At 38.0% G+C, this 23,109-nt stretch overlaps 1 protein-coding gene across 3 annotated transcripts in view; it reads right to left on the reverse strand.

Moving 5' to 3' along the window:
• PARD3B (par-3 family cell polarity regulator beta) overlaps positions 1-23,109 on the reverse strand; it is a 1,047,303-nt gene that overhangs the window by 199,375 nt on the left and 824,819 nt on the right. For all 3 annotated transcript variants that reach the window (XM_059168302.1, XM_059168301.1, XM_059168303.1), the window contains one exon: positions 8,946-9,053. In XM_059168302.1, coding sequence (XP_059024285.1) covers positions 8,946-9,053 — 108 coding nt within the window. The remainder of the gene's footprint in view (positions 1-8,945; positions 9,054-23,109) is intronic.

A 23,109-nucleotide genomic window follows, 5' to 3' on the forward strand; every position in this document is an offset into this window, starting at 1 on the left:
CCTGGGTCTTATAATCTTTCCACTTGGTCAACACCTCCCCTGGGCTACCACCTAGGCCAGTGGGTCCCCACCATAGCTATAAACAACAGTCACTTGAGAAATGGTTTTAAAAAACACACCCTCAAGCCCAACACAGATACACTGAGTATCTACACCATATTTCTATCTGTATCTATACAACTAGATTATCTAATTATCTGTTGATCTAAAACATGGTTTCTCAACTGGGGCACAGCTGACATTTCTGACTGAAATTCTTTATTGTCGGGGGCTGTCCTGTGCATTGTAGGAAGGCGAGAAAACACCCTTGTTTTCTACCCGCCAAATTCCAGTGGCACCTCCCTGCTAGGGTAACAACTAAAATGCCTTCAGATATTGTCAGTTGCCCCTGGGGGGGAAAATCACTCCCTGTTGAAACCCTCTGTCATAAAAACAAAAACCAACCAACCAATCAAACCAAATTTCTCAGGAAATTTAGAAAAAGCATGTTTACAGTTCAGTGTTTGTAAATCATGGGCCTATGTTAGGATTTCTACATAAAAAATGTGAGGGGGGGAAGCAGATTCTGGAAGATAACAGGTTGAATATCTTTTCTACATGGACAGTTTGCCAGCTTATGTGAACAATAACTGATCTTGGGCTCCAGAGTCACTGTGTTGTCATGGATGCTTTCCAAAGCAGGATACAACATAGCGTATGTCAAAATAAGGAATAAAGATGAGATACTTCAGAAATTCTGGAAAATGCTGTTTGATTTATGAGTTTAATTTGTCCACATTTTTCACAGCACTTTTAGAGAATTAACTCTACTTGTACACTGTCTGGCCCCAAATGGACCCACGGTAAATAGTCTGGATTCACTTAACTCCTATTTATTCAATTGTTTTCCTTTGAGAAAACGAAGCAATTAAAAAGAATTCTGTCCAAACAAAACACATAACACTGAGGCCTTGAAGTATCATTATTGCCATTTCCTTTCATGGTGATAAAAAGAGGGACTTTAAGAATCCATCCTCAAAGTGAGTTCTGCAAAGCCTCTGTGAAACTGATAGGATGGAAATGGGACCCTAAGTTCTAGCCCCCAAATGGCCTTCCACTCAGTTACACTCACCAAACCCCTCCTAGAAAATGCTCTCCTCGAGCTCTGCGACCATGGTGTGTAAGCTCCATTGAATCAAACATATCTATATCTCTGATTGGCATAAATCCAGTGAATTACCAGTTTTTTTTTATTATGTTGAATATATTTTTATGTGTATATTAAAGCCAAACATCCAGATCAACAGGATTTAGAGCTCCTTTCCAAGTGTTTATCAGATAGGCATTCTAAACATTTCTATGGAATCACTGTGGGGAGGTTAGTATAATTCCTTGTCTGAAAGTATTTCAACGGCACCGCAACTGAATGCAATAATATAATATGTCACTCCAGGGTGTTTGAATATAAGAGTATCCTTTTAAAACACCTTTTTAAAGAGCTGGTGTACTTTAATCTTACAAGTTGGTCTAAACGACTCTTGGAAAGCACGCCAGTCAAGTGATTCATTTTACGTATTAATCCGGCTCAGCTGACAAGTAGTTGCTAATACAGCACTTCTAACATTGATTCAAATTCCATAAAAGGATTTTGGCTCATAAAAAATGCTGGCATGGCATCAGGATGTAGGTGTTCCTATCTCTTGTCTATCAGAATACAGTAATGTGCCAAATTTTGCCGGTGACCACAACAATTCTGTGAAGATGAGTGTTACAAAGATCAAATAAATGTATGGATATTAAAGGCACCTGCAGCTCCCCTGGGTCGTACTCCCTCGTTCCTCTAAATAAAAGGCAACTTTGGAAAGATGGAACCTGAATGAGGGTGGTAGGTGTGCCTTTCCCCGCTCCCCGCCACCTCTCTGTTTTTAATTCTTATTCGAGGAAGAGAGATGATCCTTACCCTAACACAAACAATACTAGTAATTACTGGGATACAGCAAATTTCTTTTCATTCACTGAGATGATTAGGACTATGAAAAACAAAAATCTGACAGCTTCTTTCTGTCGGCCTAAAATGAGAACATGACTTTGTCCTGGGAAGCAACCTTCTAGTAGTATTTTTCGTAACTTCCATGCTCTGATGATCTAATAAGATTCTAAAAGTAATTAACTGGATCTCTTTTTAGCCAACCGAAGCCTCATTCAAATACACATTTTTATCAGGATTCTAAGGGAGCCATAAATTGGGGCATTTTGAAAAACTGGGATCTAATCCAGTCCATGATCTGACGAGGGTTCAGTGGTAATAATAAATTGGGACTATTAAGACCGGGAACCATTCCAACATTTTATTTTGCCCACACCACAGGACCCAGCAAATTCTACTGCAAAAGACAGGGATATTCAGTGAGGAGTAAAACCATGCTGAATTAATCATTTGTATGTAATCATGCCAAAACATGGGTGTTTTCAACAGTTTAAATAGTGCCAAAGTTTAAGTTCAGTAAATAATTAATTATAGAGAGTCTCTTGGCAAATTAAAGAAAACAACCTTCTGGCTCCTTAATAAAATATGCACTCTTTTTAGGATAGGATAATGACAATCCCATCAATTCATTTGTTGTTCTATGTCTTTGGGAATGCCCTATTTACGTAGGGTACGGCTAAAATATTAATTCAGAACCTACTCCCCTTTCCCTTCTTAGGCTACAGTAAGCATCTTCATTTCTCAGGATGAACACACTCTAAGGCTGGACAAACTCTAGCCTTATTCTGGTTTTCATTTCAATTTCCAGGAACATAAAAATCTCCCATAATTAAATAAAATGCTGAGAGGTTGGGAATAGATTTTCACCCACTTGTATTCTGAAACTATAAATGGTTTCTGAATGTTTTTATTTCTCTGAGATGAATTTCGTTTATGTGGGGAACTTGCAGCTGCATAATTAAATCTTGGTTTGCCAAATATCAAAAACACATGTATTGATTTAAACTAAGGGAACAGGCCACAAGCAGCTCGGCTGATAAGGCAAGGGAGAAGCCTCTGCAGCTCTTGGAAGGCTTCCTGAAGCAAAGAAAACGAAGAACCCTCAAGTCAGACGCTGAAACCGATCAGCTTGCCTAAATCTCAGCCTCACTCTCACTTCGGCATTCCGCGCAGTCCAGTGGTCGAAAACAAGAGCCATATGTTTTCATGCTTTTCAGTCCTGTAGCTGGGGAAGCTGCCTCTTTGCCCCTCATCTCCTTTATCCTGCTAAGATTCTAGTAAGATCTACAAAAACGTTTCATTCACACTGCAAATGAGCTCCATTGCAGAATAAACTCTGGCATGGCCTAAGAGTAAAACGAGATCTTAAGGCACAAATTGGGGTGTCACTGAACCACACCCACCCACCGCCATTTTAGGAAGAAGTGTCTTGTAGCAAAAATTCATTTCAGGGTCAGTAATACAGGACTTTTATGGCAGACAGCCTTCTGGTGTCCATGGAGACATTTTCCCCAGGACAACTGCCCTAAATAAATGAGGGGGACACGTATTTTTCTTTAACCAATCTCCACCTGACTTCTGAGAAGGTTATTAACGATACGAGTACAACAGGCATACAGTTAGGTTCATCGTAGGTACAAGAATCTGGTTAACTTCACACTTCGGAGACGGTTACGCACATGAGCTAGAGTCTTAGAATTAAACAGCAAAAATACATTTGCTGATTTGTTAAGACAATCTCTTGCTTTCAGCTCACCATACTAATTTATATAATCAGAATGTTTGGAAAATGTTAATTTAATTTAGCTTGATTAAAAAATTCTAGGGGAAATAATCTTTGAATATAATATTGGATTCATCCTTCTAGCAATAGATATAGGCATTTGGAACTAACGCTTTATTATGGCCAATTTCACTGAAGCATGAACAAAATGATGAGTTTATTTAAAACAGGGCTTTCCTGCAATGGGCTGTTTGACTTGTGTCAGGAGAGGACACATGCTCAGCTCAGGAAATCAAATATGAGATTAGGAAAAGCCTTGCATGCAATTTTGAGCAAGAAACTTGGGCTTCTCCACCCAGATAAGAATAGTGCATACACTGCATGAACCAATGCTATGGCAAGTTCAAGAAAGGCCTCTCCAAGCAGGTCAACGTAAATGTTTCTATACTTGAATATATTTATTTCTTAGACCTTGAGATCTGGGAAAAATCATAGAGATCACCTAAGGACAAATGGAGCACTAGTGACACACAACACGATTTTATGTGGTATGTGGGTAAATGTAGATAATCCCACTAACTTATGTGGCTTTGCATCTATATAATATTTTGCCTACCTGAATATATAAATATAAGTAAGACAATGAAGGTAATATATCAGTGACCGAAGGCGATGAAATTCTGATCTAGTCCAATACGTTCCTGATCCACTAATCCTTTCTCATTGTAATCATCAGCTCCTTATTAGACATTTTTCAATCTCAACAAACTCACTCTAATGACACTTTAATTGTTAGAATGCTTTCCCTTCTATGAAGCTGAAGGCTACCTCTCTTAAAATGACTCCCCATTAGCATCTTCAAGAAAATAAATGAGTAAGAAGAGAGAAAGTGAGAGAGAATAGATGGTATAAAATGCATTTGATTCCTCTTTTATGTGAAAGTTCTTTGATCATGTGAAATCGACTAAATCTTACCTCTGCAGACTATGCATTTCCAGGTCCTTCAACATTTTTCAGAAGACATGATTTAGTGGCTGCTATTCTGTGTATGTGAGAGAGGCAATGGGATATTCCAAGCATGATCCGAGTAGTGTGAAGCAGAAATTTTTGTTTCTTCCTTCATTTTGCACATGAATTTCCAGTAATGTAGCCTAGGACTGGATTAAGTTTTTGGCAGACACATCCTCATGTTGACTCATGCTAAACTTACCCTCAACTAAAACCATCAGGCAATTTTTTCATATATTTGGTATTAAGTCAAACCTTCCACATCCTGTGTTTGTACAGTTCAGTTTTGGACCTAAAATCAAGACTTGACGTTTATTCCCATTAAGTTTCTTTATGTTTGATTCAGTCCATTGTTCCAGATGATTCTGTCATCAACACATTATCAACCCCTGTAGCTTTTTGGCATTCACAATCTGATCAACAGCACTCTGTGCTCAGCAGTCCCGAGTTAAAAACACATTTTGAAGAAAACCTTTTTTCTTGCAAGTTTATATTGATGGACTATTCATTAGCAAGCTTCGGGTACAGTTTCTTGAATAACCAATAATCCTTCTAGAGCTACGCCATCTGATATACATTTCTCTGTGTTGTCCACAAGATATCATGAGACAAGGGGCTTCTCACGTCCAGGAGAGTACCCTTACTTGTGGTGAAGTCCAGAGGTTAGAACAGGAGTCTTTCAGCCTACACACTATTGATGGTTTGAGCGAGATGACTCATTATCAGGGGCCAGGACTATCTTGTGCATTGTAGATGGTGTCGCTGCATTTCTGGCCTCTACCTAGCACCTGGCCATTCCTTTCCCATGCCTGTTCCTCCTTCAAAGTTGTGACAATCAAAGATGTCTCCAGATACAGCCAAATGCTTCTCTGGGAGCAAAGTTGTCCCTTCCTGAGAGCCACTGTTCTAGACTCCAAATTCCTCCAATTTAATCTTATAATTCAGTCTACCTCTTTTTACCTTTTCATATCTATAGCCATGAACAGATTATTCATATACAGCACCAAAATAATTCCTTACCTAGAATTAAATATGTAAGTACATTAAAATGAAACAAGGAAATCATACAACAGATAATGAGAGGAATGAAGAGGGATTATATAGTTCTAAAATTTAGAGTTGAGTTTAAATTAATCCTTGGGTAAAATAGTTACAAGGAATTGAACCTTGAAAAAGGAACTATATGATTTAAGAAATCATCCATAAGGACTTTTATATCTGGATGCTTATCAAAGTATTATTTGGAAGAGTGAAAAATGGAAACAGACTAAATGTTTGAAAATAGACGATAAATAAGTAATGGTATATTGATCTCACAGAATATTAGACAGTCATCTAAATGGCATATTTTCAAAACTTTTTTGACAATGGGAAATGCTCATGATATAATGTCACGGGAAAAAATGAGACATTATATATGCAGCATGGGTATTAAGTTTCAAAGAAAATATATACATAGTAAAAATATCATAAGAATATTAATAATTGTTATGGAATTATGCATGATCATGTTAGTTTTCTTTATGTTTTTTATGTCTCCAAAATTTTCTTAATGAACTTACTGTGTTCCTAAGTTTTGTGTTCCTGGGTGGTACTGGGTAAGCAGTCCAAATTCTCTTAGATGAGTAAGCACTGGCAAGGGTTTTTCTCTTGTTGGCAAAAAAAAGTATGCCAGTGAGGTAGGATGCTTCAGAAAAGGCACATGAGAAAAATGACAGTATTTTTAAACTGGCTTATCCAAACCTCTTGGGAAAAAAAACTCTGTGTGTCATTTTTCATAGTTTAATATTCCAACCAAATCTTCTTCAGGTCAAGGTTCTTAGACTTTAGGATACTGCAGAATTAGGGGCTTGCCTATTAAATACAGATTTCTGGGTTCCAAATCGCAAAATTCTGATTCTGCAAATCTGTTGTGGGACTCAAGGTTTTTTATTTTTAACAAGCTCTCCACGTGACTCATTTTGATGCTGGTGGTCTGGATGATTTGGATGAATCTTTCTTATTTTGCCTTTAAATTTTAGATCATTTCTTCCTGATTATACACTAAATAGAGTTGGTGTAAACCCTCTGTGGTATGTTGATTAACGGCAACAAGTTGGGTTTGTTTTTGAAAAAACAAACCAACTTGTTGCATTTGCTAATTTCTATGGTGGGTGACCAATGTCAAGCTACCAGTGGTTTAACAACCAGCTCCCCAAATTCTTCTCACAAGCTGATAATTTATAACTGTTTCTTTTTTTATTCTAATTTTTTCCATGGCCACATCATGAAGAGCAATACACTCACTGCGTTCTTTCAGAGTTGTGAGTTGGTTTCCTACAGATGATGGAGAGTCAAGAAATAGGACTCTAGGGTTGAGAGGAATGCCAAATGTTGAGCCTCCACCTCTACCCTCTGTGGCCCTCCACTCGTGAGCTGCTGAAATGCTCTTGGTCATTAATTCTATAGCACCCAACCATAAAATCAACTCCTCCAGTTTCTTCCCCTCTCACATGATTGAGACACTGTTGTCTCTGAGAGACCCATCTCAGATGTGTTTTATGTGTTCATGTGTGGGAAGTGGCCTAAGTGGAGGCTAATAGTACAGTTCTTTCAATATGCGGACCAGACATATTTTAAGAAAATTGGACCTGATGCCTATATAGCCAGCTGAGGTGAATTTATAGCCCTGCTTTTAAGAACAAAACTCCCTCAGGCACCTGCTTCCTTAAGGCAACACCAGAAAGGAAATGAACTCTTGCTTAAAGACAACCCACCTTATTTTATGGGTTATCAATTTTCTAGCAGGCCCACAGTTCCCTAGCTACTAAGAGTAAAGCCTCCCAACCCCAAGCAAGTAGTGAGCTACAAAAAAAAGTGAAGTCTGCCTTCTAGCAAACATCCCAGGTTCCTGAAGACGAGGCAAGGATGTGGTACCTCTGTAAGTGAGGTCAGGGGAGCAGGATCTATAATGTGGACTCAGCACATTGATGTGTTTGCCAATATATGCATTAAAATCTTTGCCTGAATTATATTTTACATTACAGGATCACTGAATCATGGGCTATGGTGGAGAATCATCTTCCCTGTTTCGGAGGCAGCTCTGTCAGATGAATAGTCAACAATATCAATCCCTTGATTTCCTTTTAACTGCTCCTCTGACCCTGGAACTGAATTCTTATCAACCTCTTTAAAGGGAGAAAGAACTAAATAGGGTTTCTTGCCTTGCTATGGATAAAGTTAGCCTTCTGGATCAGAAAAGACTGCAAGACGAGAATCAAAGTTTAACAGTAGATACTCAGCCTGTTCTTTTCTAGAAAACAGAGTGAATGAGTTTGATTTTCTTAGTACACATTACTAGAGTATTAAAATGAGTGCAAGAATGGAGTCCAAAAACTACAAGGACTATTGTCACTAATGAGCAAGTGACAAGTTGGACAAATGTGACTTCATGCATGGTGAAGTCAGAATCAAGTACTTAAAATTATATGCTAGTTTTGTCACAATCTCAGTCTTTCTCCAAGTTCCATTTCGTTGTGAAGGTGAAGAACTTTCAGGAGAAAAATGAATATTCAATTACATGTTTCAAAACCAGACATTTACACGTCGACCTGGAGTAAGTGCCAGAGTTAACCTCAAAGATAAGTGAAGGGCCTCTTGTCCAAATGGAACACGGAGCTCCTCAAACAGAAGAATTCAGCCCTTGAAAACTGTCATTATTTCAGTAAACGAAACCAGCCCTTTAACAGATGGGCGACACACTTTGCAACTTGCTGATAGGCTAATAAAAGACATTGGCTTTTTTAAAAATGAAGGACATGTACTTCTCAAATTACACCCCCCCACAATGGATTTAGCAGAATAAAATTAAGAAGGCATACAACAGCTTGACAGAAATTAGGAACAGACTATGGGAAATTTGATAGTTCTAAACATCAATATCAAAATGACCTTTTTGTTTAAAAAAAAAAAACAAAAAAACCTCATCGTTTAAACCATAGGGAAAATATACACTGATAGAGTCAAAACTGGAGTAGTATATTTTGGAATTATAAGTGCTGATATAATAAAAATCTAAAGCTAATTTCTTTTCCAAATATAATAAAAATTCCCTAGAAAGGCAGGTTCCTTTTTACATCAGGTACCTTTCCTTCTGTATCAAACTCTATGCTTCTTAAAATAAAATTTGTCCAGTTGATGGATGCAACAACCCAATTAAGCACAGGTCATGGACCCAAACAAAACAAGGAGCTCAGCATTTCTGCTCACCTTTCACGTTCTTTCATTTTTTCCCGCTCTTCTCCCGTCAGGCCTCCATGCTTCAGAGAGCCCTTCTGCTCAGTCTTGCCACCCCTGTCATCTTTCTTCTTTCCGAATCTAGAAACACGTGAAGGAGGAGACGGCTGTTAACAATTGCCATGTTCTTTCGGGGGTAAATTGAAAATATTTCTGAATTGAACTCATCAACCCGAAGGTCTTTATTCTAAGGGGTACAAGATCATTTTGCATAAAATGGGAGTAAAATAAGAGACTGAAAGGGCAAAAATAATTGTCACTAAATTCCCCTCCTCTTCCTCGCTTCCTTCTTTCCTTCCATCTTTCCACTGCGGTATAGATTGTGCAGCGTGCACAAAGTCATGTGGTTGAAGAGTAAAAATCTCAAACCACTGGCTCACTAGAAATGAAAGAACTGAAAGGTCATCATTCATACCTAACTAAAAACTGACGGAACTCCTAAACAGCCCTCTGGAGCTGCAAGTGGCATTGACATTTGAAGTTGAACTCACAGGACTTGATAATGATGGTGATTCAAGAGACCTCGCCAAACATCTAGCTTGCCACACCATTCTGCACATGAGACTTTGGGCCTTGATCACCCAACAAGTTCAGGGAAGGAATGAGATTAGAAATTGGGTTGTCTCCTATAGTGCCCTGTGTCCTTCACACCACACTCACTCCCGCAGGTAGCCCCGTCCTCCTAAATCAGCTTTGGGTTCCTGTGCTCTCAGCACTCCTGGGTGCTTGGCATATTTGTAGCTAATTGGGCACAGTGGCCATTATGATACAATATTTTTTTCCTCCAGCTTTATTGAGATATGATGGGCAAGTAACCTTGTATAAGTGTAATGTGTACAACTATGGCTTTGATACATTTCTTTTTTTTTTTTAAAGATTTTATTTATTAATTTGACAGAGAGAAATCACAAGTAGACAAAGAGGCAGCCAGAGAGAGAGAGAGAGGGAAGCAGGCTCCCTGCTGAGCAGAGAGCCCGATGCGGGACTCGATCCCAGGACCCTGAGATCATGACCTGAGCCGAAGGCAGCGGCTTAACCCACTGAGCCACCCAGGCACCCCCGCTTTGATACATTTCTAAGTTGTAAAATGATTCCCACCATAATAGCTATGACTTCCATCCCATCACATAGTCACTATTTCTTTTTTGTGGTGAGAGCATTTCAGATCTATTCTCAGTAACATTCAAATAAAGGATACATTTTTCTTAGCTATGATCACCATGCTGTACATTAGATCCCAAACTTGTTAATCTCATAACTGGAAGTTTTTACCCTTTGACCCAAATCTCCTCAATTTCCCCTCTCCCCAAACCTTGGTAATCACCACTCTACTGTTTCTCTGAGTTTGTCTTTTTCAGATTCCACAGTGTATATGTATATATGGGTATGTGTCTGTGCATATATACATATATATGTGTATATGTCTGTGCATATATATATATATATATATATATACACACACACACTGCATCTTCTTAATCAATTCATCTATTGATGGACAATTAAAATGTTCCCATATCAAATAAGTCAAGCAGAGAGAGTCAATCATCATATGGTTTCACTTATTTGTGGAGCATAACAAATAGCATGGAGGACAAGGGGTGTTAGAGAGAAGGGGGGTGGGGTAAATTGGAAGGGGAGGTGAACCATGAGAGACTATGGACTCTGAAAAACAATCTGAGGGGTCTGAAGGGGCGGGGGGGGGTGGGAGTTGGGGTAACCAGGTGGTGGGTAGTAAGGAGGGCACAGATTGCATGGAGCACTGGGTGTGGTGCAAAAACAGTGAATACTGTTACGCTGAAAATTAAAAAAAAAAAAAAAAGAATTAAAGAGGAAAGATTTGTGAAGAAAAAAGAAGAAAAAAAATGTTTCCGTATCTTGGCTATTGTAAGTACTGCTGCAATGAGCATGGGAGCAGAGATCCCTGGGTGGGATCCTGAGCTCAATTTCTTTGGGATGTATACCCAGAAGTAGAATTGCTGGATCATAGGGTAGTTCCATTTTCTTTTAAAGTTTTTATTAAATTCCAGTTAGTTAACATACAGTGTAAGATTACTTTCAGGGGTGGAATTTAGTGATTCAGCACTTCCACACATCACCCAGGGCTCATCACAGCAAGTGCGCTCCTTAACCCCCGCCACCTATTTCACCCATCCCCCCACCTACCTCCCCTCTGGTAATCCTCAGTTTGTTCTCTATAGTTAAGGGTCTGTTTCTTAGGATGCCTTCCCCTTTTTCTTTTCTCTGTGTTTGCTTTGTTTCTTAAATTCCACACATGAGTGCAATCACATAGTACTTGTCTTTCTCTGACTTACTTCCTTAGCATGATACTCTCGAGCTCTATCTGTATCGTTGCAAATGGCAAGATTTCATTCTTTTTTTATGGCTGAGGACTATTCCATATTGTGTGTGTGTGTGTGTGTGTGTGTGTGTGTGTGTGTGTGTGGTGTGTGTGTGAGAGAGACATCTTTTTTATCCATTCATCAGTCGATAGACACTTGGGCTTTCTCCATAATTTGGCCATTATAGATAATGCTGCTATAAACATCAGGGTGCACGTGTCCCTTTGAATTAGTATTTTTGTGTTTTTTGGGTAAATATCCAGTAGTGCAATTGTTGGATCTTAGGGTAGTTCTATTTTTAACTTTTTGGGGAATCTGTGTACTGTTTTCCACAGTGGCTACACCAGTTTGCATTCTCCATGGTGCACATGGTTCCTTCCTCTCCATGTCCTCACCAATACCTGTTGTTTCTTGTGTTGTTGATTTTAGCCATTCAACAGGCATGAGATGATACTACATTATGGTTTTGACTTGTATTTCCCTGACTATCAGTGATGCTGAGCATCTTTTTATGTGTCTGTTGGCCATCTGAATGTAGTTCCATTTTTAAATTTTGTGAAGAGCCTCCATGCTGCTTTCCATATTGGCTGCACCCGTTTGCATTCAGACCAAGAATGCACTAGGGCTCCCTGCAATTATGATACTTCAAAAGAGCATTGTGTTTCCTTAGTACTGTTAGGAAAATAAAACTGCATATTTGAAATAATAATAATAATAATAATAATAATAATAAAGCTGTGGTTATTACTAGGACACATTCTCAAATAACAGGCATTTTCTCTCACAGATATTTTCTTCAGAAGCAATCCCCTACGGTCTTGGCATCAACACACATGAAAAAGGAAAGTAACTTGATGCTCTGTTAATAACCAGGGAAAAGTTACTCATTTATGCACATTCTTAAGTTAAAGATTCTTGTCAAACTATGGAAACCCCATTTATCCTTTGTTTCTTATTAAATAGCTGCAAATTTTACTTCTGTGTTTGCTTATGTGTGTCTATCTTTAGCTTGGTCATTTTACCTCTGCAACTATCCATGTATCTATCTATCTATGTATTCATCCATCTGCCCAGCCCGAGAACCCTAGACATGCTCAGGCTGCTCATCTGAGCAGGATGAGACATGCTCATCCCTAACCCCCATCCCCATCCCCAACCTCTCAACATACACAGTGAGTCGGAATCTCCTCACATGAAGCCCTCGCTCATAAACTTGAAACTCCCGTCTCCTTCAGATTTCATAAAGATGAATTAATACTTGTCCTTTTAGGATTGTGCTTCAGTCCAAAGCAGAGGTTGTTGGTCATGTGGCAGCCCTAGGTATCCCACATGGGAGACCTCATTGTTAATACCCATATTTCTGTTGTTATCAGAAGCCCCTCCTGCTTTCCTCAGAAGCCCCTCCCAGTTTTGATTCTGCTGTAGACTTTTCAGTTTACAATTTCAATGAGCAAATCTTTGCTCATGAACTTTCTTTTTCCTTCCCATTGCCATCTGGCCATCTGCCTTTGCTTCTACGTCAGTTCTTTGGCTGTATCCAGTTGAATTTGGGGATTTTGGTGAATCAGCTATGAATTTGCACTTCATCATCCTCAGCCTCCCCCACCCCCAGTCTCCCTTCTCTTTCCTAATCTATTCTTCTTTCCCACTGAAGAAATGACCTAGTGTTATTTATAGACTAGGAAAAAGAAAAAATACTGACAAAATAAAAGATCACTAACTTCAAAATATAATTCAGATTTGCTGACACAGTCAAGATCTCTCTTTAACCTACAAAGCAGGAGACATATAAATAATGTGTGTTTTCCTGTGTACATTCTTTGGCTTTTCAGGCACATGTAGACGAGTCTAAAATTCTTTATGTGAGACATTAATATCTTTGTACACCACTTAAAGAAATACTTTTTCCCTCAAAATGTCATATACAGTCAGATAGAGTAAAATTGGGCCAAAAAAATCAAAATTCTGGGAAGTGAGGATAGAATAATGCTTCAGAAAGTTGATGAGGGCAAAAGTGTTGCCAAAAATTCCATAGATATTAAGCATGTTTTTCTTCTATGTCCCCAATTATTTCTTCTAAATTTGAAGGTTTGGATTTTCTAAGATGAAAGGTCTTGTTTTTGAAGGGCAAAACTAACCTATACCTGAGTCTACCCTCATCTTTATTACCACAACCAATGAACTGTTTTTTTCTTTCTGCTGCTAAAATACTTCAATTGTGCTGCAGTTCAAAAACAGCTTATTGTGTTTTCATCACAGAGGAATATGTCTGATAAAGGTTAGTTGTAAGTAAATTCTGCAAAGCATTTTCTTCCTAGCAAGAACCATCAATAATAGTCAAATCAACCAATTTCACAAACAATATAAATGTTTTGATTTAAACGTCATGATCATTTATTAAAGTTTCCAAGAAGGAAGGCAGAAATAGCTGTGAAATTTATTTCATTAGACAGAGAGAACAGTCATAACTTACCTTATTTTGTAAAGTTTGGGTAGGTTCAAGAACAGAATTATAAAACAATAATCTTCAAAAGGACTCCCACATTGTTAAGATGAGGAAATTGAGACCCAGAGAAGTTAATTGCCTTTATTTATTAACACACAGAATTCTTTTTCCCAATTTTGCAATCAGACAACTTAATTATCAGTGGTAGTAGCAGCAGTGGTGGGAGGGTGGGGGGAGTTGGGAGAAAAGCATCAATTAGGTGAACTGTGTACGCCTGGTTCCCCTTCCCACGTCAGTCTGTTTGGGGGTCACTTCCCAGCCTTTCTTACTCTCACGGACATAGAGAAAGAGGACTTGGGAAAGGTTCAAATACATTGATTCATCTCTCCATTAGTTATTTTTGTGAGAAAAGTCACAAGAACTCTAAATGGCTGAAATTACTGCTTTGCATTCTAGGGTCTCAAATATCCCCTGCATTCCAAGCCTCCTATTATCTATTACCTAGGAAATTTGAGAGTTGGCCATTCTGGGCTAGGTGCCTTGAGGAAATTGCTCATAGGTCAACCTTGCTTTATATAAAAGATATTTTCCTAAAGAATTCAGAGCAAACATATGGTTTGAATCAACAAAATCTTACTTTCCATGTACCTGGGAAGCCTGTTTAAAGACTCTTATGATGGATCTTTTTGTAAAGTGGAAAAATCACCTTTCAACATACCCTTTATGTAAATTTAGATTTTCATGAATTATAAGTTTGCTTAAAACACCTGTCCCTGTTCATTTCTATAGAGAGGTACATGAAACAGCTTTATGGAAAACCAGCTTTCTTTCTGTCCTTCTTTCTTCTTCCATACATACATTTGTTTAAAAAATATTTACCAGGGATCTACTCTGGCTTATTTCACTTAGCATCATGTCTTCAAGCTTCATCTATGCTATAGCACATGTTAGAATTTCTTTTTCTTAAGGCTGAATAACATTCCCTTCTACATACATACCATATTTGTTTATCCATCCCTCTGTTGGTGGATTTTTTGGGCTGTTCTCACCTTTTGGCTATTGTGAATAATGTTTTGAACACTCATATAGGAGAACAAAGTTCTTGATAAGAGAAGAGGGCAGGGATATACAGAACCTCCAGAGAGACTGACCTTAGATAGGAAGAGACTCAAGAAAAGCAGCAGCTCGAAGTGGAAACGAGTTCACTTAGAGAGCTGATGAATGGACAGTGGAGGAGTTCCCATGTAACTCGTTTATTAGGCAACATGATGCAACATGTGTAAGAGAAATGGTTTCTATCCCTAAAATGGGACTTCTTGGTACAAATTGAGAAATTGAAGGGAATACACTACACAAGATTGGAAAGAACCTCAGAAAGGGTTATACAGAAAAAAACACCAAAACCAGACCTCTTTGGTTGCAATTTTTACTAGGTCGGGAGGTCCTTAAAGGCCATCTGGGGAAGTAGAATTTAATAATGGTTCATTCATTCATTCATTCATTCAATAATTCATTCATTTCCTGAGCTGTCATGACACTTCACATGGATTATTCACATGGAATGTAACTGTTTACACCAACAATTGTTAAGTAAATACCTAACTCCTCAATATAATTACCTAAACACGCTCCCAGCATCTTAGTGTTTTCCAAATGATAAAGATTTTGGTATAATTCTTAGTAATTATCCCCGAATTTCTTAGCAAATTCTATTTGTTTTTCTTCTGTTTCTATTGCTTTCCTTGGGTTTTCTAGGTAATGATGACTTTTAGATCTTTCCCAGATTCTCACGTCCCTCGACAAACGATCCAACTCCAACAACATGTATCGCTCCATCCTGCCTCTGTTCATGTCTAGTCTGTCATTTAATTCACTCCTTCATTCTGCTAAGTACTGCCTGTCTACGGTTTTCCTCCTAGATCTCCCTGGGCTGTTAATGCAGCTGTTAGCATTTGCTCATCTTCCATTTAGTGCACACGCTGTATAAAAGCAATCTTGAGTGGTTTATGAGGACTGAAAAGTCCAGCAAGGCAAAAGTTCTAACACTTTGGTTTCAAATTAGTGATGAGCTATGAATCCAAGGAGAGCTGCAAATGTGAAAGAGTGTATTTCTTCCTTTTGCAATCTGGAAGTATCTTTGGTTGTCAAGGATGTATTTGGAGGGGCGCCTGGGTGGCTCAGTGGGTTAAGCCTCAGGTCATGATCCCAAGGTCCTGGGATCGAGCCCTGCATTGGGCTCTCTGCTCAGTGGGGAGCCTGCTTCCCCCTCTTTCTCTGTCTACTTGTGATCTCTCTCTCTCTGTCAGGTGGATAAATAAAATCTTTAAAAAATAAATATAAAAAATGATGCATTTGGAAAGGCTACAAGATTCTGTTATTAATAATTTTACACTTGAATATCTACAGAATGATGTCAGATATGAACATGCACCAACTTCAAAAAACAACGACAAAAAGAAAATGCACCAATTTCCAGTCAAAATATGTTCTAGACTTTGATAATGGTTCATTCTCCCTGTAGCTTACTGACTTATAAGCTATGATATTGTCTTATCATTTTGTAAATTAAACACTTTGAAATAGCTCAAGCAAAATATGGGGGCAGAGAAGTTCACAGGCCTTTGACTATATTTTCCATAGTTTATTTTGAAATTCACCCATAAAAGGATTCTGTTGTCTGATGCATTCTAAGTTGGGTTCTGAATTAGCATATGCATATGCTGATGAAATCTACTTCCATGTATTGAATCTCATATGGTTTTGTGCACTTTGGCTATTGCTTCTCTCTAAAATGTATGTCACAAAGGTCTTTTACTTGTTTATCTGAGATGGCTCCCATTGTACTTGAGAGTTAATGGATCTGATAAAAATTCAATGAAAATGACCAATTAGAGAGTCTCCCCCATTTTTTGGTACCTTAGGGCATTGCCTATTTTTATGCTAATATTATTGATAGAATAATGAACAGATTTGTATTTTTTGTTAATGTTGAGAAAAAATATTTTACTTTATTTTTAGCCTTCCACAGTATACATGATTACCAGGCTACTGCCTGTGATTTTTCAGGAGGGAGATGGAGTGCTACAAACTCAGTATGCTTTCCATAACAGAAGGGTTGTAATTTAAGCCACTCCATGGCATGCAAAGGGAAATAGGGTTTTGCTTTATAGGATATGTTTACAAGGGGAGGCTGTGTGAGTTGATGGTTTAGTAACTGAAAAAAAACTCAGTATTAAAAATCTTTCTAGTTAACTAAGTGGGTCAAGCAGTTGAGGTTCTGTAAATGATTTCTAATTAAAATGTTAATTTCTGATATATTGTTTGGACACTTATTTTGGGTATGTTTATATATTTCCAAGATGAAGACAAGCTATATGAAAGCAACAAACATGTTTAATCCCACTGATATCTTTACTACTTCCATTAAGACCAATATTCCTACCTACCCTTTAACAGCTACTTGCCTCTGGGTTGTTGTTCATTCCCAGGATGAGATTCCCAAACTAGTGGTTATGGAGACTCTTCATTCCAAAGCAGGGAACCTTCAGATCTCAAATGTGTTGATATTTGTTTTTAGGATTGAAAAGCAGGGAGGTCCTATAACATTCTAAGATTTCTGCCTAAGTGGATAAAACATCTGCTGGGTAGAGTCTTAAGCAGCTCTTTGGCTCTGAATTCAGCTGCTGGGAATCCTTGAGCTAATTTGCTTTCCCAGACTAAGGAGCTAGGAAACACAATAGATTTGGAAGTACTGAATATATTATAAGTAATTCTAGCAGGTCCAGAAAGCAAAGTGAAGCAAAATGTTACATCACCAATAACCCATCTTCAAACAAACAAACAAAGTAAAAAGGGCATCTGGAAGACTGACTTGCAAGAATCAGTTAAGGGATTTGGGAGCCCCTGGACATATATGTTTGCTGAGCACTTCTGTAGCAAATGAAAACTCCACTCAGAGATTATTAAAACAGCACTCTGTTAGGAGAAAGAGGGGGAAAAATATGAAAAAGAGGCCAGAAATTAAAATTAAACGAAAATAAGCGTGAAGGAGTGAGCAAGAAAGATAAAGATACTAATAAGGTATGATTTTCAGATCCACACAGGGACTATAAAAAGCTTATTAACTGTCACGACCACACTGGGTTTTAAGTTATTCTATCCTTCTGCTTTCTAGAAGAAGAAATACTCTTCAGTAGCACAGTGAACTTTGATTAATTGCTTTCATACATTCTCACTGGCTTTAAGACATTGTAGGCAGGAGCCTTAGTGATTCAGACTAAATGCTTATGATTTCTGGGAAATATATTTAACAGGAGCATTAAAGAAATAGATCTTTTTGCGTTTTTATGTTTTCTTAATAGTTAGAAAGGTTTTTCTTTTTTATTAAATGTTTATTTATTTCAAAGCGACTGAGTATGGGGCTTCTTCCTTTTGATCGTTATTACTTTTGAGTGGATCTCTCAGCATCTCTGAAGGTGGCTTGAGCCACAGACAGCTGATGGCCTGTCCTTAAAAATCTCATGCTGACTCAGACAGCACATGGCTGGAATCTAGATTTTTCATCTGTGTGCTCACAGCTCCCCCCTTTTCCCCTTTTCTCGACCTCCTTTGTCCCTGGGCCCTGGGAAGGGAGTGTTCTGAGACCAAATCACACCCCATGTGTAAACTTTTTCTCTACCAACTGTGGGAGGTTCCCCCACACCCATGGCCTTCCCGTGCTCAATCTGCCAGGGCTCACTCGTCAATGACCACAGATCCATCCTGCAGAAGGAAATGTCCCTTCATAGGAAACAGCTCTGAGATTCATTCACTGGCAAGTGGGGTCATTTTAGCAAACTGCCTGGGAAGGGAAAAACTGACTCATGTCAGTGAAATTAAATCCAGGGGGGGTTAATTAAAAGTTCTATGGAAACTGGAGACCTCGTCTCTAGTCTCTAAATAGAATGTCAAGTACAACTTCTATTCTAATAGCACAAATTAGCTTATGTATATGTTCTATAAAGTCCATTATCAAGAGAACAGATGATGGTGCCTAACTCATTATGTGAAAAGAACAAAAGGACAATGTTAAGAAATGGCTGATCTTTTTTTTTCTTCTTTTTGGTACAGTGACTTCGCAAAGGACCATTTTAAAGGGAATCTGGATATTACTGTTCCATCTTCAGAAGTTAAGAGAAACAGGGCATATTTTCACTGGAATTCCATTTTCACTAAACAAGAATAAAATGATTGAGCTCCAGACCCAGTCTAATGGGAGTAAAAGTTATCTTTATAACTCTGATTAAACAAATAAAAAAAATTATCACTTCTTTGATGCCCAAATTAGCATCTTTTCTCTAGCATACTGAATTAATTAGTTGAGTGACAAAAGAATTAGTCCATGTAGGATCAAAGCTGAAATCATATTTATCTGAAATTTAAAATTAAGAACACACAGCTCTATCCCTCTGTAGCTCATGTAATATTCTTTTATGTTCTATATATTCTAAACCTTCTGCATGTCACAGAAAGTACAACTAGGGCTTTATTCTTTTTTTCATTTCATGTTCTTCTGCTTTTTAATATATAAAATGTTCCCTGAAAAGACAATGAGAACATCACAGAATTTTTTCTCCTGGGGGTGGGAAACTTTTCCATTGTGCCATAAAAATCTCAAATTATGTGGCTTTTTTTGTCAAGCATTTATTGTGCAAATACAAAAGAAGCAAAATAATTAATGCATAATAGAGCTGGTAAGAGAGCCTTAAACAATAGAAAAGAATTATTATATTGATTCTTAATAAATGATACTAAGTTTGAAACTAGTTCTTAAAAGGTAGAAGCTCTCTTAACTTTGGGCTTTTATTCCTTCTTTTTCTGAGGAAGAAAAAGCAATTTTGAATAAGGGAGAATTGCTGGGGGTTAATTTCTGGGATGTCTCAATTCACTAGAACTCATATTTGATGTTTTGTTGATGTGTGTGACATTTGTACTGAACAAAACGAACTTGGATAAGCATATCCGTCTTCAGCCAAGATGCAGAGGGGAGTGGATTCACGGAGGAGTTCGGAGATGAGGAGGGCTTGTGCGGATGTTAGCGCCTGGATTTGGGGTAGGGCACTATTTTAACTCTTGCTTACATGTGAACTCCTCAAGGCCCAAGACAGACTCTTTACTTGTTTCCCTTATGTACGCATATATGTATTCATTCAGCAAATGCTTACAGAGCACTTACTTTGTAAATCTAGTAGATGCTGAGGTTCCAAATAAATTGGTCCAAGTGGTCTCCACTCTCATTCTTAGTGATGGATACATGGTAAAAATCCAACAAGTATTGCTGAACACAATTAAAGATGAGGTGGAGATTTCAGGGATATACCATTTGTCTCTTTTCTTCATGGTTTCTATCTTCCAAGGACCCATTTTGGTCCCTTATAACAAACATGCTATCCTCCCATAAAGCTCCCAAAGTAGAATCTACTGTCCCTATGGGCACAGAAGTCACCAAACTAGCTTAACATAGGTGTGGTAGCAATAAGCTAGCCACAGCTCTGGATGTCTACAGCCACAGCAAGACCAAACAGTGGACAGACAGTCACTTATTCACCTAGTGAAGGTAATGAACACTTGGCTATCCCAGCACCAAGGGGCCACTGAGTCACCTTAGGATTTTATCTCCTGATGGCCAGTTCTGTCATGTTGTACAAATACCTTGTTCAAAAACACCAGTCTGAATTCTAGAATGAAATTCCAAATGCAAAGCTGTCATTAAAGATGATTAATCTGCAAGATGTCATCTATAAAAAACATCATGCCTATCTCATACTTAGCCCTTTAATTTCAGAGTTTCAAAATTATGGCCTCTTTGATCTTAGGCTTCAAATAAAGATAGGCATGAGCTAGTTGCCTTGTCTTCCAGATTTTTGACACTACTCATCTTTGTCATTAGTTTGTTCTGTCCTTAACAGAATTCCAAATGATAACTCTATCTGTGCTCTTTCATAAAAGACTTCCTTTGGAAAAAGAGGCAATTTAAAAAATCTGAGCCTTAACTTAGTTTGTAAGGCAAGGGATCAGATTTCAATATTTTTATGTTAGATTTAAAGTTAACTAATATCCCTTCTTATTCAATAAGCCCCTGAAGAGGAGGCCACAGAACTGAATGGATTCTCAACTATGATCAGGCTGAGAGGGAAAAAAAAAAAAAAGTATCTATACTGAATGTCTCAAGCGAAAGTCTGCATAATACTTTGACTCTTCTAGGGCCCAAAAGTCACAAGTCGTGAAGTTTTTCAAACCTGTGCTGTCTGGAAGGGTCTCCATTCATTCTTTAGATGTCAAAAGCTCCCTTTCCTTAGCTCTTCTTGAATTTAAAATCTTAGGACTCATACATAAGACAGGGTGCCAACTACAAAATGAGGCATAATTTATTGTTTTTGATAGAGTTGCTGCTTATCCATTGAACTGCATGGTGAACATCCTAGGTTCCCTCCGCGTCCCAGAGCACTTTATACTGAAGGAACTCGGCCAAAGTGACAGTCACTCAAGGGCCATCCAGCAGTCAACGACATTCCTTTATCCAGAGGGGACCAGGCAAAAGACAATAATTTTTTTCATAGGACTAGATTTCCCATAGAATTTTGACCTGGTTTTATAAAATGGATATAATTTCTTTCTCCAACAATATAACATCCCTACAGAAAATCTATCCAGGATTAAACAACAACAACATCACCAGCAATAACTTGGTTTTTGACAAGGTTTTCTAATCACTTGGAATTTATAAAAACCTATTACTAGTAATACACAATCATAAAAGTATGCTTTCCCCTGGAGATGTCTAGTAGCATAGCACAGTGATGATTTACAATTTGACCAAAGAAATCAGAAATTGATTTATAGTCTGTCCAAAGCATCAGGCTCTTATTTGCTTGTCCACTAGACTGTGAAACTACTATTCTGCTATATAAGTATATTTTCTTATTCCTCCCTTTCCTGTACCAATGGCTAATTTTTCCTTTCTTCAATACCACAGATGAATAATTCCCTGAAGATTCCTAGTCCTATTCCATAGTTCAAAATGGCTCTGACTGTTCTGACAGAATGATAAAAGAAACCAATGCTAGGAAATTTGTGTGTAGGTAATTAAATGCATACCATATAAAGTACATAATTAAATGAATCAGAGGTGTGAGCCTCTGGGTAGAACATTCTAGATGGAGTTCTTGGTGAGTATATCTTTAAAAAAAATGTAGATGATTCAACCAAGTACATTAACCTGAGGGTGTTTCCTTATAGTTGGAGCTACTTTTAATATCAGCTCGATTTTGAATCCCATCATATAAAAGGAATGATACTGGAAACTCTACTGTTGGCCAAATCTGTGCTCACTCAGATAGCAGAGGTGTCTCATCATGGGTCACAGTGTACTGGCAGCATCAATCGGATGATGGGTGGGGTTGGGGATGTCCACCCAGAGCCTCTGAACCTGTATTTGACTTTGGATTTAATGCTTCTGGTCTCCCCAGTTTTGGTATTTCTAAACTTTGCTGCCTAATATTGAAGTGACTTCCAATAACTAATCCTTTTTATAAACATTGCAGTCATATTTGATTCTGTAGAAACCCACAGTATTTGTGTTTTTCATTTGGGAAGGTTATTTGGAAACTCAAGCCGATATATTATTTCAAGTGTGACTAAGCTGTTGTCATTCATTTTACACCAACCCTAACACTCTCTACGACCCATCTACTGAGCTCTGTAGACTCAGGAATCCAGTTAATCCAGGGATGGAAGAGTCAGTTTGGATAAAAGAACAAGAAATCCAACTACTACCTCAGTTCTATAAACATAATACTTCAATGCATTAGTGAGAAAGAAAAACTAGAAAAATGCACAGTTTGGTAAGGAATTTGGTAAGCTTGAGCTTAACATGTTTAATCTAAATTTTCCAAGTTAGGGAGAACAGAGGTAGTTCTAAAAGGGCCCGGGGCACTTGGGTGGCTCAGTCAGTTAAGCATCTGATCTTGATTTTGGCTCAGGTTATGATCTCGGAGTTGTGAGATCGAGCCCCATGTCAGCTCTGCTCTGGGTGGGGAGTCTGCTTGAGATTCTCTCTCTCCCTCTGCTCCTCCCTCTAAAAATAAATAAATAAACAAACAAAAGCCACATTAATGGACCTAAAATCAGAAGATTAATAAGTAATAACCACAAAGCAATTTATTAATATGTTGTGTTGAAAATAATAATTTTTTGATAAGGTAGAAAAATTTTCTAGGTGACCCATAAATGCTTTGTAATATAAAATGCCACTAAGAACTGATTATACAATATATGAAACTATGGTTTATGTATGTATTTATTTATTGGA

The sequence above is a fragment of the Mustela lutreola genome, chromosome 3 (assembly GCF_030435805.1).
Source record: "Mustela lutreola isolate mMusLut2 chromosome 3, mMusLut2.pri, whole genome shotgun sequence".
Lineage (NCBI taxonomy): Eukaryota > Metazoa > Chordata > Mammalia > Carnivora > Mustelidae > Mustela > Mustela lutreola.